Source organism: Archocentrus centrarchus, chromosome 10 (genome assembly GCF_007364275.1).
Source record: "Archocentrus centrarchus isolate MPI-CPG fArcCen1 chromosome 10, fArcCen1, whole genome shotgun sequence".
In the NCBI taxonomy this organism is placed as follows: domain Eukaryota; kingdom Metazoa; phylum Chordata; class Actinopteri; order Cichliformes; family Cichlidae; genus Archocentrus; species Archocentrus centrarchus.
Genome location: NC_044355.1, coordinates 15,422,692 through 15,439,127, shown reverse-complemented (window position 1 = coordinate 15,439,127; position 16,436 = coordinate 15,422,692). Strand labels below are relative to the sequence as shown.

Sequence of the window (16,436 nt, the reverse complement as noted above, 5' to 3'; positions counted from 1 at the left end):
ACTGGATTTACTTTGTCATTATAAGGCAGTTATAATTCCTGTGCTTCAACCCTGGGCACTCAAACACAATACAAACACGAGTGTTTACCAAACAATTTCTTTATCTACAATAGCAATATATCCTATTGCACGAAGCCCCTATTTTGCAGAACTGCTTTCTTTATCTTCCTCAAGAAAGATATCTGTTCCCTATCACTCTCAAATAATATGCATGTTTATTTTTGACGTTATTCCCCCTGGAATCACAATAATTTATATGCCTGTAAGCTCCAAGAAAGAATAATAGGATAATTTCTGCACTCTTTCGGCAGGGTGTGGTTCATGTCACTGTGACAGCTGCCAAACATCCATAAGTTCAGTGACTCCATGCGCCCACACTTACCACAATCAGCTTATGAATGGCAACGCCTAATCTTTGATTTCAAATGTTTATTTCACTTTTGTTGAAAGTATATTAGTTCTATTTGCAGTGCACACATCAGCCACTAAGCTGGTCTGATCAGCCTGCATTAAAGTTCCCCTTTGCTCTCTGTTAGGTAAGCTTTTGGTCAGTTTGAAATAGTTTCAGGAGTTAGTTCATTATCCTGTGTTGCCATTACAATTTGAGTTCAGTCCTATTTGTCGACCTCTCTTCTAATGTTTCCTAATATTTGAGTTTTGTAAAATTGATTTATCCATCCATCCATTCTTTTTCACTTATCCTGTTATTATTATTATTTTAAACCCCTTTGTTTCAAAATCTGCCTGTGTTCCTCATGCCTAATCAGCTGGGTCCTTCACAGTCACTAAACATTCTAGACTTGATGCTGATATCATCCCCAAAAACCTTCATTCGGAATACAAATTAATTACTTAAGTTTAATTTTATTTGTCAAAGATTTTTCAGATGAAGTAAGATAAGTTTTCCATTATTTTTGATAATTTGTCTATGATTTTAATGAAAATACAGAAATGGACAGTGATGCAGTTTTCATATTTTACATAATTTTCCTAACACCAAGGTTTGAGATGAAGTAATCAAGATGGGCTTTACCTTTAACTAGAGAGCCTTAACAAAAGTTACTTTAACTGCCAGTACTGCCATTTTTTATATTGTTTCTCCATTTCACAGGCAATCGGACAATTGACTAACAGGCATTTTCGTAACAAAGGGTGGCCTGTTTCCTTATTTCATGACAAATTAGGGAGATAACAGCTCTAGAGGTGGTTCCAAGTGTTGAATTAGAAAGTGGTTGTTGGTAATGGGGACATTCGTGGAGGTGTGGATGCATTGGGGGGAAAAAGATCTATTACAGGTTTTTGTATGTTTTTAAAAATAAATAATGCCCTGTTGAGCTCAGCAAAACCCCCAAATCCAGCTAAAGTTGATGATGGCCTCATGAGTTGTGGAATTATAAAATTAGGATAGTCCACACTTCCATTACATCTTGACTTATAGGCGTGACTCTATAACTGTATTCAAATTTTCCATTACACAGCCCAAATATTTGAGCTTAACACTGCACACTCATTTATTCAGTGTTTCATCGTGTTAGCAAGGTTGTAGTGTTTTATTGGCAGCTGATCAGTGCCTAAAATGTAGACAATTAATTTATTGCATGATTTTTAATTTGTAAATTGAAATTCTGGCTAGACAAATAGTCTGTATTTGGAGTGTGTGTTTGTGTTTTGCATTGTGTGTGTGTGTGTGTGTGATATTTTCCCCTGATAATTATTAGAACTAATTAATTTCAAATATTTGGTTATAACTCATTAGTCTACACCACATGATCAGAAATAATTTTTTAAAAAGAGCAATAATTTCAAGAGATTCATTATCCATACTGTCATATTACATTGTCATATTGTCTTTATAAGGCTTTGAGTATCACTTTCCCTCTTATGTGTTTCCAATTCATCAGTAAGTTTCTTAATTTTAATATACCATTTCTGATTAATTTGAATTGTTTTAAGAAATGTCCTTATTTGACCTTATTTTCCCCAAAATACTTCTAGATTTAAAGGTTTGATTTGCACTCCTGTATCTTCTTATGTGTTTGTTTTGTATTGTGTTAATTATTCAGTATACATTTGATGGTGATGATAATTGCAAATATGTTTTCGTTATAATCTGCTGTGCTTCTTGTCATGCTTCGTTGTAAAAACTAATTATTGTTATCATATAACCTCAATGTTTCTCCATCTACATCCACATCCTCCTCTTCAGATACAGGTACTGTTCCGTGAAGCTCTAAATTAAGTTTGTATACGTGTGTGTTTATATTTTTTAATCTAGGACAGTATGACTCGTCAGATCACAAAAGTAGGTGAAATACTCTGATAATATGACAGTGGTGTGAGTGTGACCCAGTTTCTAGAGAGTGCATTACTCACGCACAGCTGCCTGTCTCTGCCTCTCTGTGCCTGCCTGTCTGCCATTCACCAGCAGTGCCACATACATACTTACAGCTTTCTGTGGCGGCAACATATGCAGCCCATTATTTCAAGGCACAGGAAGTGGAAGAGGCAAAACACACAGTCCGTGAGGAGTTTTAATTGTGTAGATTATTCTTTCCCTTTGTGGTCACCCATTGAGCGCCGTCATGGATCATTTCAGAGTGAGATAGCACAAGGCAAGCAAAGAGAGTGAGTTTGGGGGTATGGGGCTGCACTCCTGTCATGCTCCTGCTCAGGCCAGCAGACACACAGATGGAGTGATTAAGTAAAAAAAATATACTGTTGATCCAGGCAGAGAGAAATGAGGGCAAGGACAATTATGTGTTTGGTTTTTATTTTGGTCAAGCATTGACTCAGGATGCACATGTGTTTGAGAGATCAGTAATGATTGTTTCTGTAAATTGATTTGCCTGAGGTATTTTTTTTTAGCCACACATTGTATTTTTTCTTTTCTGCCTGTTTTTGTACCGTGCCCCCTCTGAAAGAACTACAGGAGTGCAGGTCACAGAAACAGGAAAAAGGAAACACTAAACCTTGTGATTAGGTCTTGTGATTTCTCATACTTAGATAAAAAGAACAATTTGAGGTGTTATTATATTCAGGTGATAAAACTAGTGATAATTAAAGTGTTAAAGTGATAGTAAAAAACAAACTTTAAGCTGGTCTTATGCCTGGACAAGAAAATATACAAGAATCTTTTGCAGGTTTCCTCAAGGTTTCCACTAAACTTGTTAAATGTTAAACCTATTAAATCAGCTTATTTACATTTACATGGTATGTCACTGTTTTTATTAACTTAACATAATCATCTTAGGTTTTCAGCATATCCCTGAGAGCTGTCCATAATAAGCTTAACATATTCATGACTGTGTGCACATTAAACTTTTAGAGATGGCCCTTGTTATTCAGAGGAGACCTAAGAACAGATGACGAATATATCAAGCTACTTAGCCATTTATGCAGGATTCAGTGGAAACCCCCCCCCCCCCCCCCCACACACACACACACACAGACATACATACACATGAATACTGAAACATTCACCTTTTAGTCCATTTCTGCATCCATCCACCACACTGACCTATTTTATACAATGTAAACTCAAGTCTCCATTGCTCGTGGTGACGTAACACTCATATGAAGGTAATTAGGATTCCCAGGCATGACTCACTGCTGTTAGTCACTAAAAATCAGAGCCTGATGTTCCATGTCTATTTCCAAAACCTTTATTCAGAATATGAAAGAATGATGTCATTGGTCTTTAAGGCTTTTTGACATGTTAAAGCACTTTCAAAGAAAGTAAAGGATACTTTTCTCTATTTTGACCATCTAGGCAAAATATGATATGTTTAATGGAAATGCTGTTTTCAGTAGCACTCAGCTGTTCCATTAGCAATACCAAGCATTTAAAGGCTCTGCAGATACAGTGTAACATCATAGCTTTATTTAGCCACATTAAAGGGTGTGTGAGTCAGCCACAACAGTTATTGTGTTGTATTAGCATTGTTTTGGGGTAGAAGAAAGTTTAAACAATGCGCTGCATAATTTTTAAATTTGCAAACTGAACTTTTGGTATTAAGATAAAAGTCTTAACTTGGAGCTCGTAACTATGCTGTGCATTGTGGATTACAGCATCTAAAAATCACATTAACATCTGCACCAGCATTGTTGCATTTTCATCTATTGAGACAAAGTACATAAACTCAAGATGAACGGCCAACACCTAAAGAATTCCAACTACAGCTTGTTTCCATGCAATTATTTCTGTTGTCATTGCATTAGTGTTGTGTTTTCCTCCACCCATGTTCCTCTCAAGGCTCAAAACAGCCTGATCAATATCCCCATTTAGAAAGTGTGTCACAATTTCCACTGATTTAAGCACATTGAGAGTTTATAGAGCTATATTAAAACAAATGGTTCATGTTCCATCCTCAAAGTGAAGTTGATTGTAGGACAGCATTCTGCCTATCTTCTATCTTCTATTTATATATATATATATATATATATATATATATATATATATATATATATATATATATATATATATATATATATATATATATATATATATATATAAATAATTTTTTTCATGTTACGTAAAGAGTACATGTTTTAAAAAATGTACCATAGGTCTTGAATTTGACCAAAGTATCAGCTGGATGCCATATACCCATCACAGCAGCCCATTTCTCTACAGAGTGAAACTTCAAAGGTCAACACAGTGACTGGGCTGCATTTGAGTTAGAAATACTCATCTTCACTGCACTCAGTGTCCGTTCTCATATAACCCTTCTGGTTGCTATGGTTACTGACCATACCTCATCTCGTCCTCCTCCTTCTCCTCAGATCTCTCTTCCTGTGAGGGTCATTGGGTTTACAGGGGGAGCCCGTGGGTGAGGCCTCTATTTTACATACAGGGACCTGTTACCTAGACACAGAGGAGGCAATTTGAGTGAGTCCTGGACTAAATGTCTCAATGCTATGCTGTGTCATGCAACCGTTTCTAATCACTGCAGCTGCATGAGAAGGAGCACCAGACAGAAAACGTGATTGGAAGTCTCCATTGCTTAAGTCTCGAGTCATTACTTCCTGGAGGGTATACAGAGAGAGCGAGAGCAAACAAGCAGACTGGAGCCGACAAGAGCAGTCTGTTTCCCTGTTCAAGTAATCACCACATTTTAAAAACCCAGTGTAGACTGTGACCATCTGCCTGAGATGGTCGCATAGTGCTTTTGGTCTCTCACATGCACACCTGCAATCTGCGTATATTAGGAAGTCTGTCTTTTAAATGGGCTTAGATGCACATACACTCACAGATATGTCTTTTCGAAATTAAGCAAATCAGTTTGGGATAGTTATTTGTAATAACCAGTTTGCTTTGAGTCCAGATCTTTTGATTATGCAAATCCATTTGCAGATTGCAGGTGTGCATGTGAGAGACCAAAAGCACTATAATGGTCCAGCTTATCCTCTCAACTGGATTGTGTTAATCTACTAATCGAGAACCATTTACATAACTGCTTTAGTGCAACTGCAGTTAAGCAATTAGAGCCCTGATTTCCTTCTTTTCCCACAGTGTGCTTTCTGCTCTTGAACTTTCTACATTTGAACTTTAATCTCATCTATCTTTCCCCTGCAGGCCCTGATGCCTTTAAAGTCCTTTAATTGTCTGCATTCCTTCCATTATTTACTAAGTGCCCTTCTTCTGAACACAGTATGAACTTTAATGTTTTCCTTTCCTCCTCTGTTACTGAGAATCATTGCAAATTTTATAGTTTGGGCTAATCAACATGCTATTTTCAAATAGTAAAACCTGCAAAATGTATATGTAATTAATGCAATTCATATATTTAGTGGCATACTTTCACAGTTTTTATCTATTGTATTTCTTTATAAATAGCTCTAACTTGTCTGTACTCTATGTGTAGATCTTAATCTTTGGAGTTTGGATCATCTGATTACAAATACTTGTGGGACAAAGACCCCAAAATAAACCTTATTGCTTAATTATTAGGCATAAGCACCTTAAACTTTTTTTTTTTGGGTGGTATTTTCCACAGTCAGTCTGACTTTAAAATGTCTCATTATTGCATCTTTCCCTCAATACAGCACCATTCTTTATTACATTTTTCACAATAGCGATTCATAATAAACACAGGATGCAGAATTATAGTTTCGCTATATGAGGAAATAAAAAGGGGTATCATAATAATTGTAGTCAGAGTAAGTTCTAGAAAACAAATTCACATATCGAAACCAAAACATTAGTAATTACTTAATTGCTTTTAATTTAGTTGTGTACTGCCATCTGTCGGTACAAAATCAATATTGCGTTACTAGCCCGTTATAATAGGCTTTCCCCCCTGTACTCATGCGAAATGAATTCTAACAAATGTCCCCAAGATTAGGTTTTCGACAGTCGATTACACTTGACTTTAAAAAGCGATTTGGACTTCCTGCCACCGCAGCCAATCAAATCCTAATCGATAGAAACGAGTTTTCAGTGATCTCCAATCACATTTCGCAGAATGGATAAGTGGGCGTGGATGTAGAGTGGAGCAGCTGGCAGACTTTCCGGTGAGACGTGTGTGTGTGTGTTTGGAGTTTGACCAGACACCAGAGGATAGGCGGACTTCACAGAGGGAAGGATGAGTTGGTTCTCTGAATAGCGAACAATCTGAGATAGTCCCAGAAGCCATTTAATCTGGAGGGCTTTATTAAACTGGTGTTGTCACGGGGAAGGTAAGCCGACAGCAGAAGTGTTTAATGTCATCGCTTGTTAGCCTTAGCTACCGAAGCGCCGGTTATTTCAACTAATCTGCCACATCCATGCTGCTGCCTCTTTAATGTTAGCTGCACAAAGGCTGTAGCGCTATATATACACACTGCATTGTGTTGTATTTGCGCCAAACTTTATTATGAATGCTAAATTTAGTTGGGAAATCCCCTATACCGGTTATGTTGTCATTGGAGCCCAGTCCTGCTTATCCAAGAAGGGCATCAGAACACTTCATTTGCAGTCATTGCACTTTAAGGATGTCACCTTCTCAATATAGCTGCCCAGGGCTCGGTATATCTAAAATAGACTGTAGACCACGTGAAGGGCTTGTTGGCACACATCTGAACAAAATTAAATTAAAGCTCAGTATAGATTGATTACAGGGTTATTTAGCCTTAGTCAATAAAGGGAAGCAAGCTTTCTGGTGTAGTAGACTAACTTTGTAATTGTATTGGTTTTGAAAAATCTGCCCGAGTCTGAGCTACGTAGTTGAGATCCGTTGGTTTCATTTGTAATATAGACTTCCATCCACGACCAAGCCTTTCCATCCACTGGGAAGTCTCAGTCGTGGTATTCATGAGGGCTACACACACCACCCTCCTAAACACTGTGGTAGATCAAGCACACCCCAGCTGTAATCCCAGACTGCCACTGCCTTCCCTAGCAGGACAGTATGTCCTTCACACTTGAAATCATTATTCCAGAGTAGGTTAAAGACATGACGAACCCAAAAACCTGCCACGTTCACAGATCCCAATCCAAGCAAGTGCATGAATAAGCGGTATACATGTATTTCTCACTTTAATTTGCTGACTGCACTCCACTGTCAGAAAACACAGGACAATACCAGAAGATCTATACAATATTTGGCAGGTGGTTGACAATGTGGCTGATTCTTGTATAACTGTAGTAACTATTTGTGATATGCTGCCCTAGTGGAGTCTATCCCAGCTATAATAGAGCCAGTGGCAGGGTACACCCTAGACAGGTCGCCAATCTCTTGCAGGACTAACACAGAGAGACAGATAACCATTCACACTCAAATTCATTTCTATGGCCAATTTAGAATCACCAGTTAACCTAATTAACCTAACCCCATAGATGTCTTTGAACTGTGGGACGAAGCTAGAGTACCCAGAGAGAACCCACACAGACATGGGGAGAACATACAAACTCAACACACAGATTAGATTTGAACCTACGGGCTTCTTACTGTGAGGCAACAGTGCCGCCCTCCTAGTATAACATATGATTTATTTTACTATTTACATTCATTTATGTTCCCAGCAGAAAAAAATTAATTATATTGGTTTCACAGTTTGATTGATGCCAAAGTTATTATCAAATCTGCTTATAGTTTTTTTTTAGGGGAGGAAAAAAGGCTACGATGGGACTCAGGGTTTCAAAAGCTCTACTGTCAAGAGTCTGACGCCACTGTTTTGCAAAGTGCTGCTTATGTTTGTTTTTTCCACTACATTGTAGTTTTGGAGAAAATTCAAACTTCACTCATTGGTGTATGTATCGATGAGGGAACACGAGTGTTCCAAACACCTGTTACTCTGCAACAGGTGCGCTCTGTTAGCTGCTTCTCTTTGAACATGTACTTCATACTATGCATACACTGCTGTTACTTAAACACTAATACATTACTAGTAATACTACAATAAAATGTTCATAATCTCCCTGGGATTGTGGTTGCACACTGAAAAATTCCTAATTGAGTTTTCTTTTTGGTGTACTTTCAGCCATGGATCCTTCACAAACTGCCGGCTCATCCACTTCCAAACTGGACCCTTCGTCTCCCACCACCCTAAGGCCCGGGCCTCCTTCTCTCAGCTCATCTGTTACTTCAACTACAACACAATCAAACTGGCCTAATCCTAAACTTTCAATGCCAACACCTCCAACCACTCCCATATCTTCTCCCTCCACTGCCTCCCCTCAGACTTCTCCAAGTCTTCATTCCCGCTCTTCCTCCCTTTCCACACCAACAGCTTCGCCTGTCCGGCAGCCAATCAGGAGCCTCTCTCAGGGGGGCAGATCTCAGCTCAATGCAGCATCTACGGGGACTCCCGTAACTGGATCCTCAGCTGCTGGAGCCACTGCTAGAGTTCCACAGACTCCTCCCACACCTGAGCCAGGTGAGAATCAAACCCTGACCTTCGGCCTTGATTTTGCCCTTCTTCAGCAATCATTGCAGCCAACACTCCCAGGTTACTGTGCGTGCACTGCACTGTTTCTATGACCACAGACATTTACCTCAACATGTAAAGCAGCCTCTCCCTTTTTGACCTGAGGAGAAAAGCCAGCCTCACATTTATTTTTTTCCCCACAGACCCTTTGAACTAAACACAGTATGTAGGTAGGACTTCTTCTGGCTGCAGGGAATAACACATTTTAATCTATTTAATGCCTTTGCAATAATTTCAAGACACATAAATATGTAGCTTATCTGGTATAGTGTCAAATTTACCACCTGAGTAATTTAATATAGGACCACAGTTTTCCATTACAGCTGATCCAAACTTTCCACTTTCTCTAGCTGTCTAAAATAATATAACTGTAATAAAGTACTGAATGTACTGAAAGTAAAACTGGGAGACGGATTGCACCACTGTGTAAGTATGTGTACGTCAGGAGAGCGAGCAGCTGCTGCTTGCTGTGTGCTGAATAAACAGTTATTTTAGGGCTCAGACAGATAGTTATAGTGTGAGCAGTGTATCGGTAGCACCGCTGTAAGTTACTGGATCCCTTCACATTTTCTTCTGCTTCTTGACACGCAGGCACAAATGGACCGCACCTTCACTCACCAGTATCACTTATGGCCTGCACGAGCATTGTGAATGTTGGAAAAGTGTTTCCACATTTGTTGCCACTGCCATCTTTTTCCTGTTATTTGTTTTAAACAGAACAAACATGACCCTTTACTTTATTGGATATAGACACAGTTTCAGTGTCAGCTCAACTTCCTTTGGAGAACTGGGATTTAAGAGTAGCAGAGATCATCAGCTAAAGGAAGATGATCATTAAACCAAGAGGGCTGAGTGTTATTCTCAGGTCTTGTCAAGGCCAAAGCTGTTTCTGGAAGGATCTGACTCATGCTCATGCTCTGGGATCACTCTTGACACAGATTGCCACACTGAACTGGTTTCATGTTTCTATTTCTGTTTATTAGGAACATGTGCAGAGCTTTTTAAAACCAACAAGGAGTATTTAACTCCTAATATACCTAATATAATACCTAATATATTGCATAGCTGCTCATTTTTAAAGCGGACTTAATTTCAAGCTCTATATGTTTTTTTTCTTGGACTCTACTAGTAGCTCTGCATGACGTTCAAATAATCCATATGTGTCTTATACAACTTAATTCATCGACTGTCTGAAACAAACCATTGTATCTCACTTCCCTTCACAGCCACAATCTTATGATTGGCTGCTGCTCTTTAACAGAAGGTTTCAGCAGCACCGCATGTGGGGCAGCTGTGCTCACTTGCAAAGCTGTATGCCTGAAATTGTCATGCAGCAGATGCAAAACGCTAGTGTTAGTCTATAATCGATGTGAAGGTGAACATGAATGGTTATCTTTCTGTCTCTCTGTGTTAGCTCTGTGATGGACTGGTGATCTGACATGGCTGGGATAGGCTCCCAGCTCTCCCCGCAACCCTGAATTGGAAAACCGGTTTTATCAAACACCTTCTGTGGATATGTAAAGCCTTCAAAATTCACAAGTGGGATATTCTTTATGTATTTTATATTGTAGAACAAAATGTGAAAATGTCGAAAGCTCATGTTAAATACAGGCACCTAACCAAAGCCCTATTAAAATAACCCACTGACTCTGAAACAAGGGAACCAAAGGTGACAAAAGGCTAACAAATATGAAGGTTTTAGGACTAAATCCAGCAGCTTTCTATTAACTCCTCTCCCCTTGGATGCCTAATGGGGATAACCCTTGTCTTACCTTTCTGAACAGAGTGGTTTCTGTCATATTTCAGGCCTGCTTCCAGAGCGAAATGACTGGATGTGTATCAGAAGTTAATGAGGGTGATCTATACAGTTTACTAGGGCTACCCTCAGGAAAAAAAACTGGAATTTATTCTAATGGTTGTAAAACCACCACTTTACTGCTATATATTGAGGCGTCAAAACCCATCATTAAGAGTAGAGGGGAGGTCATCAAATGTTGTCTTTATGGGGAAAAGAGTTAAAGATATTCCATGTCAGTGACATCCTGCACAGCCAAGAGTAGACGGGTTTAGAGCTGTTTGAGACTTTTGGCTCACAGGAATTACTTTTACATACTCTGACCTCATTATTTAAATGTTTGGCTATGTTTAATATGAGCATCCACCGCTGTAACCGTATGCACCGATCAAGCATAACATTATAACCACCTGCGTAATATTGTCTTGGTCCCCCTTTTGCTGTCAAAAATATCCCTGACCTGTTGAAGCATGGACACCATTAGATCACTGAAGATGTGCTGTGTATCTGGCACCAAGATACTGGCAACAGATCCTGTAAGTCCTCAAGACTTGTTTGTCATGCACATCCCGCAGATAATTGATTGGATTGAGCTCTGGGGAATTTGGAGGCCAAATCAACACCTCAAACTTGTTGCTGTGGTCTTCAAACCATTCCTGAACCGTTTTTGCTTTTGTGGCCGAGTGCATTATCCTGCTGAAAGGGACCACAGCCATCAGGGAATAGCGTTTCCATGAAAGGCTGTGAATAGCGTGCGACAGTGCTCAGTTAGGTGGTATGTGTCAAAGTAACATCTGCATGGATGGCAGGACCCAAGGTTTCCCAGCAGAGCATTGCCCAAAGCATCACACTCCCTCTGCCGGTTTGCCTTCTTCCCATAGTCTACCCTGGTGCCAGGTAAGCAACACACACATACCTGGCCATCCATGTGATGTAACAGAAAACATGATTTATCATACCAGGCCACCTCCTTCCATTGCTCCGTAGTCCAGTTCTGATGCTCTCTTGCTCATTCTTGATGCTTTTGGGGGTAGACAGGGGTCAGAATTGCATCCCTGACTATTTCGCAGCTATGCAGCCCCATACACAACCAACGGCAGTGTACTGTGCATTCTGACACTTTTCTATCAGAACCAGCATTAACTTTGTTGACAGTTTGAGCTACACCATAACAGTTCCACTTTAAGCTGTTATCAAGAAAAAAAGTCATTTTGCTCCGCATGCAGGCCAGAAATATGACAGAAACCACTCAGTTCAGAGAAGAAATACAAGGCTTACTCCTAGTAGGCATCCACGGGGGAAGAGCCATATAATCCACTGTATGGATTTTGTAAACTTATTTTCTGTTTCAGAGGAGCCAGAGGAGGAGGTCAGTTTTGAGGATTTGGAGGAGAGAGCAAAGTCAGGTGATGCCAAAGCACAGACTAAGGTCAGTGGCAATGAACATACTGCAAACACTGTTAAATTTAGTCGCCATATGGTGATGACAGAGCACATAAGCTAAGTAATTATAATTTTTATTTTAGAGTGACATGTTGTCAGGAAGGACACATTGCCAAGTCACAGTAATGCTTGTGTTGCAAGTCTAAGAGTCTGTGTCTGTCCAGATGGGCCGCTACTTCCTGGCACTGGCAGAAGAGAGCGATGAAGAACTGAACAACTGCACAGCGGTCACGTGGCTGGTCCAGGCTGCTAAACAGGGCCGCAAGGATGCAGTCAGACTGCTGCAACAGTGTTTAGCCTCCAGGAAAGGTATGACCGCCACTCTCAGTCCACAGCTTTTAATGTGATTGAATCGGTGTCAATCTGGACTATGATCAAGCTGCTGTTCATCTGCACATTTGTCCTGCTTTGTTCTTTAGGCATCACATTGGAGAACTTTGAGGAGGTGAAGAAGTTGTGTACAGAGTCGCGTTTTGAGAGAGGTGTTAGGAAGGCAGCTCTGCTCATGTATTGGAAGTTGAACCCTGAGAAGAAGAAGTCAGTGGCCGTTTCTGAGATGCTAGAGAATGTCGAACATGTTCACACAGAGCCGGGTATGAGAATAATATTGTATTTCACACTTAAATACACTCAAATCATTTACGTATTGAGGGCATTTTTTAATTGTGTCAAACGTTGTGTCCTCCATCTGCAGACAAACCAGTATCCCCTGGTCCACTAAACCGCTCTGCTAAGAAACAGAGGAGAGTCCTGGAGACTATGGTCACCAGCGAGGGTGTGTGTGGCCTGAAATATTTCCCAAAGCCTAAGATGTCTCACAGAGCTGCCAAAGTAAAATAAAAGTCATGTTGCTCCTGTATTTCTTTGCAGCCAGCTCCCACGTGGGCCTTGATGACTTTGTTGAGATGACTAAGAAGTATGCCCAGGGAATTGCACCCTCACCAGTCATGGCTGCTGCAGGAGGAGACGATGATGATGATGATGTAGTTGTGAAAAATCCAGATGAACTGCCCCTGCATCAAAAAGTGGGATATTTACAATCAGCAAGTTATTATATCTTTGTAGACCAACTAATAGATTGATTAGCTAATCCTTTCAGCCCTCTAAATAGCTCTTAAGTCCTAGTTTAGAAGTAGTTTTGGGTTTGATAGATTTGTCAATACTTGAAATGTCACCGGACAAAATGCCCCACCCCTCCGCCTCGGTGATGTACTGATTCTGTCTTCCTTTCTTGTTTCCCAGCTGCTGAAGTTTCCTCTGTACGCCCTTCTGGAGATAAAAGAGCACCTCATCGACTGGGCATCACGGGCAGGCATGCAGTGGCTCAGCGCCCTGATCCCTACCCACCACGTTAACGCACTCATATTCTTCTTTATTATCTCCAACCTGACAATCGAGTTCTTCATCTTCATCATCCCTCTGCTGGTTTTCTACCTCTCATTCTTTTCCATGATCATCTGCACACTGCGTGTATTTCAGGTTTGTGATGATGTACTCTGACTCCTTCTGTATTTTGTGATTTTTTTTTTTTTTTAACAGTATGAAACCTTTGTTAAATAAAATATTTCTTCCTACAGAATTCCAAAGCATGGGAAAATTTCCGGGCTCTGACAGACCTGCTTGCTCACTTTGAACCTGGTCTCGATCTGGAGCAGGCCGAGACCAACTTTGGATGGACACACTTGGAGCCTTATCTGTAAGTCCATCTCACTCAGTTGACATTTTTAACAATTTAACAATGTAAAGTTTAGCTTGAGGTTGATTTTATTTCTTTTTAATGTTACCGTAAAGAAGAATCAAACTGCATCTGCAGCAGAATAAGTACTTCCTTTGGTTTCTCAGGTACTTCCTGCTCTCGGTGGTCTTTGTGGTTTTCTCCTTCCCTGTAGCTGATAAATCCTGGATCCCCTGCTCGGAACTGGCCGCTGTCGCTGTCTTCTTCACCATGACCGCCTTCCTCAGCCTTCATGCCTCTGCTCAGCTCTTCGCTCGTAAAGCCCTAATCACAGAGGTCCTCTCTGGAGCATGCTCCCTCACTCAATTGCTCCCAGACTCACTCTGGTTCCTCAGGATCTTCGGGAAGACATTCATCACTGTACCTCTTGGAGATATTGTGGCATTAAATCTGGGGATGCCATGTCTGCTGTATGGACACCTTGTCTATCTTCTCTTCCGCATGGCCCAGCTGAGAGGCTTTAAGGGCACCTATCTGTGCCTGGTACCCTACTTGGTTTGCTTCACCTGGTGTGAGCTTTGTTTGGTGTTCCTTAATAGTGCCACAGCAATAGGACTCATCCGCACATGTGTGGGCTACTTCCTGTTTCTGTTTGCCCTTCCTATACTTTCATTGGGTATGGCTGCAATGCTCATCATCCAGTTAGTCCAGTGGTTTCTCACCCTGGAGGTCACCAAGATGGTGGTCACATTGACTGTTTGCTTTGTGCCGGTGGTGCTGAGGCTTTGGACTCGCTTCAGCCTCAACCCCATCAAGGTGTTTCGGTCTTTGTCACGGAGCAGTGTTGTCAAGCTCATCCTGGTTTGGCTCAGTGCCGTGGTGCTTTTCTGCTGGATGTACGTCTACAGGTCTGAGGGCATGAAGGTGTACAACTCCACCCTGACGTGGCCCGAGTACAGCAACCTCTGCGGCCCTCTGGCCTGGAAAGAGTCCAACATGGCCCAAACCCAGATTCTCTGCTCTCATCTCGAAGGACACCGTGTGACCTGGACAGGACGCTTCAAATATGTCCGTGTGACTGACATTGAGAATGGGCCACAGTCTGTTATCAACCTGCTACCTGTATTTGTGGGGAACTGGATGCGGTGCCTGTATGGTGAACCATATCCTCTATGTGATGACTTGAAGAATACCACGGCTGAGCCCCAGCCTCTGCCTGCCCCAGCTCCTCTTCCAGAAGATCCCCTCTGTAAACTCAAAAATCTGGCAAAGCACGAATGCCACGTCAAACGGTTTGACCGGTACAAGTTTGAAGTTACAATGGGCATGCCGCTCGAGAGGAAGACCAGGGATGGGACAATCATCGAGGATGAAGATGCGACTAAGGACATAGTCCTGCGGGCTAGTAACGAGTTCAAGTCTGTGCTTTTACACTTAAACACTGGCAGCCTGGTGGAGTTCAGCACCATACTGGAGGGGCGTTTAGGCTCTAAATGGCCTGTGTTTGAACTGAAAGCCATTCACTGCATGTCATGCGGTGATGCTCCCCTTCCCAGCCGCAGACAGTACAAGATTGAACACGACTGGAGGCGCACAGCCCAGAATGCCCTGCAGTTTGGTTTCGACTTCTTCTTCAACCCCTTCCTAACCGCACAGCTCGAACAGCACTCGGAGATAGAGGCCAGAACAGAGATTGTGACACGGGAGGGGGGATAGACAAGATGCTTGAAAATAACACTGTTATCAGTAAAGAACACTAATGATTTTACCTGCTGTTCTTAAAAGAATCAGATTGCAATATTGACGAGTGTCTTACTGTAGAAAAGTAGACAGGCCCTCAGATATGTGAGCTCTCTACTGAGCGAGTGTGTTTGCCTTTTTATAGCTTTGGAGCCAAAATGTGTGAGTACATGTAATGAAAAACATATAATGCTAAAAGATGAGAAGTGCAGAATAATGAGGTTTCAAACTACTTTCCTGCCTTACACCACAAGAGTAAAAACATTGTGTAAACCTCCCTTGCTGTGTTCAGTTTGTTACAAACATTTCATCCAGTTTAAGCTGCATGTGAGCTAATAATTATGATTGTAGTAATGACAGGATTTTGATTTGTGTCTGGATGCAAACACTATATCTGCCGAATGCAAAATTTTCTCTACATTGTGATGTTTTGTGGCCAAAATCATCAGTGTTGGTCTTCTGCGGTTGCCTTGTTGAACTGCACCCACATTGTTGTGTAGTTACCATTGTTGAAGGGAAGTCCATACAGTTTTCAAGTGCCTTCTTAAAATACAGTTCAAATATTATTTGGGAGCAAATAAATGAAATTATGTCTGTAAATTTTTACCCCTCAAAAGCTCTGCTGCATCAGAGCTTTTATTTATTACAGAACAGTTATCCAGGTTTGTCTGTTTCTCTATGTTCATGTGTTTGGCTTCATCTCTGCTGTGCAGGGATTTAATATATTGAACATTTGTGGTCCCAGAGTGATGATGTGTTTTAAGTTAGGATGTCACTACTTTTTTCTGTACTGCGTCATAAATACTTTTAAAAATCACTCGTGTGTTACAAGTTTATTAAAAATCATTTATATTTTACTCATTTTTAGACAGCGTT

At 40.9% G+C, this 16,436-nt stretch overlaps 1 protein-coding gene across 1 annotated transcript; it reads left to right on the top strand.

The window, feature by feature from the left end:
• The first annotated feature begins 6,507 nt into the window (after nt 1–6,507).
• wfs1b (Wolfram syndrome 1b (wolframin)) lies at nt 6,508–16,350 on the top strand. The gene is made up of 10 exons (XM_030738518.1): nt 6,508–6,678; nt 8,461–8,856; nt 12,055–12,131; nt 12,310–12,454; nt 12,565–12,738; nt 12,840–12,920; nt 13,016–13,170; nt 13,388–13,624; nt 13,723–13,841; nt 13,988–16,350. The coding sequence occupies exons 2-10, from the start codon at nt 8,463–8,465 to the stop codon at nt 15,534–15,536; spliced, it is 2,931 nt and encodes a 976-aa protein (XP_030594378.1). The 5' UTR covers nt 6,508–6,678; nt 8,461–8,462; the 3' UTR covers nt 15,537–16,350.
• The last annotated feature ends 86 nt before the right edge of the window (nt 16,351–16,436 follow it).

What these genes read in the sequence shown, in the direction of transcription:
- wfs1b (XM_030738518.1), top strand. Translation starts at nt 8,463, where the DNA reads ATGGATCCTTCACAAACTGCCGGCTCATCCACTTCCAAACTGGACCCT. An exon ending in TCCTCCCACACCTGAGCCAG is followed by an intron (nt 8,857 to 12,054) that starts GTGAGAATCAAA and finishes TTTCTGTTTCAG; the next exon opens with AGGAGCCAGAGGAGGAGGTC. An exon ending in GTGTTTAGCCTCCAGGAAAG is followed by an intron (nt 12,455 to 12,564) that starts GTATGACCGCCA and finishes TTTGTTCTTTAG; the next exon opens with GCATCACATTGGAGAACTTT.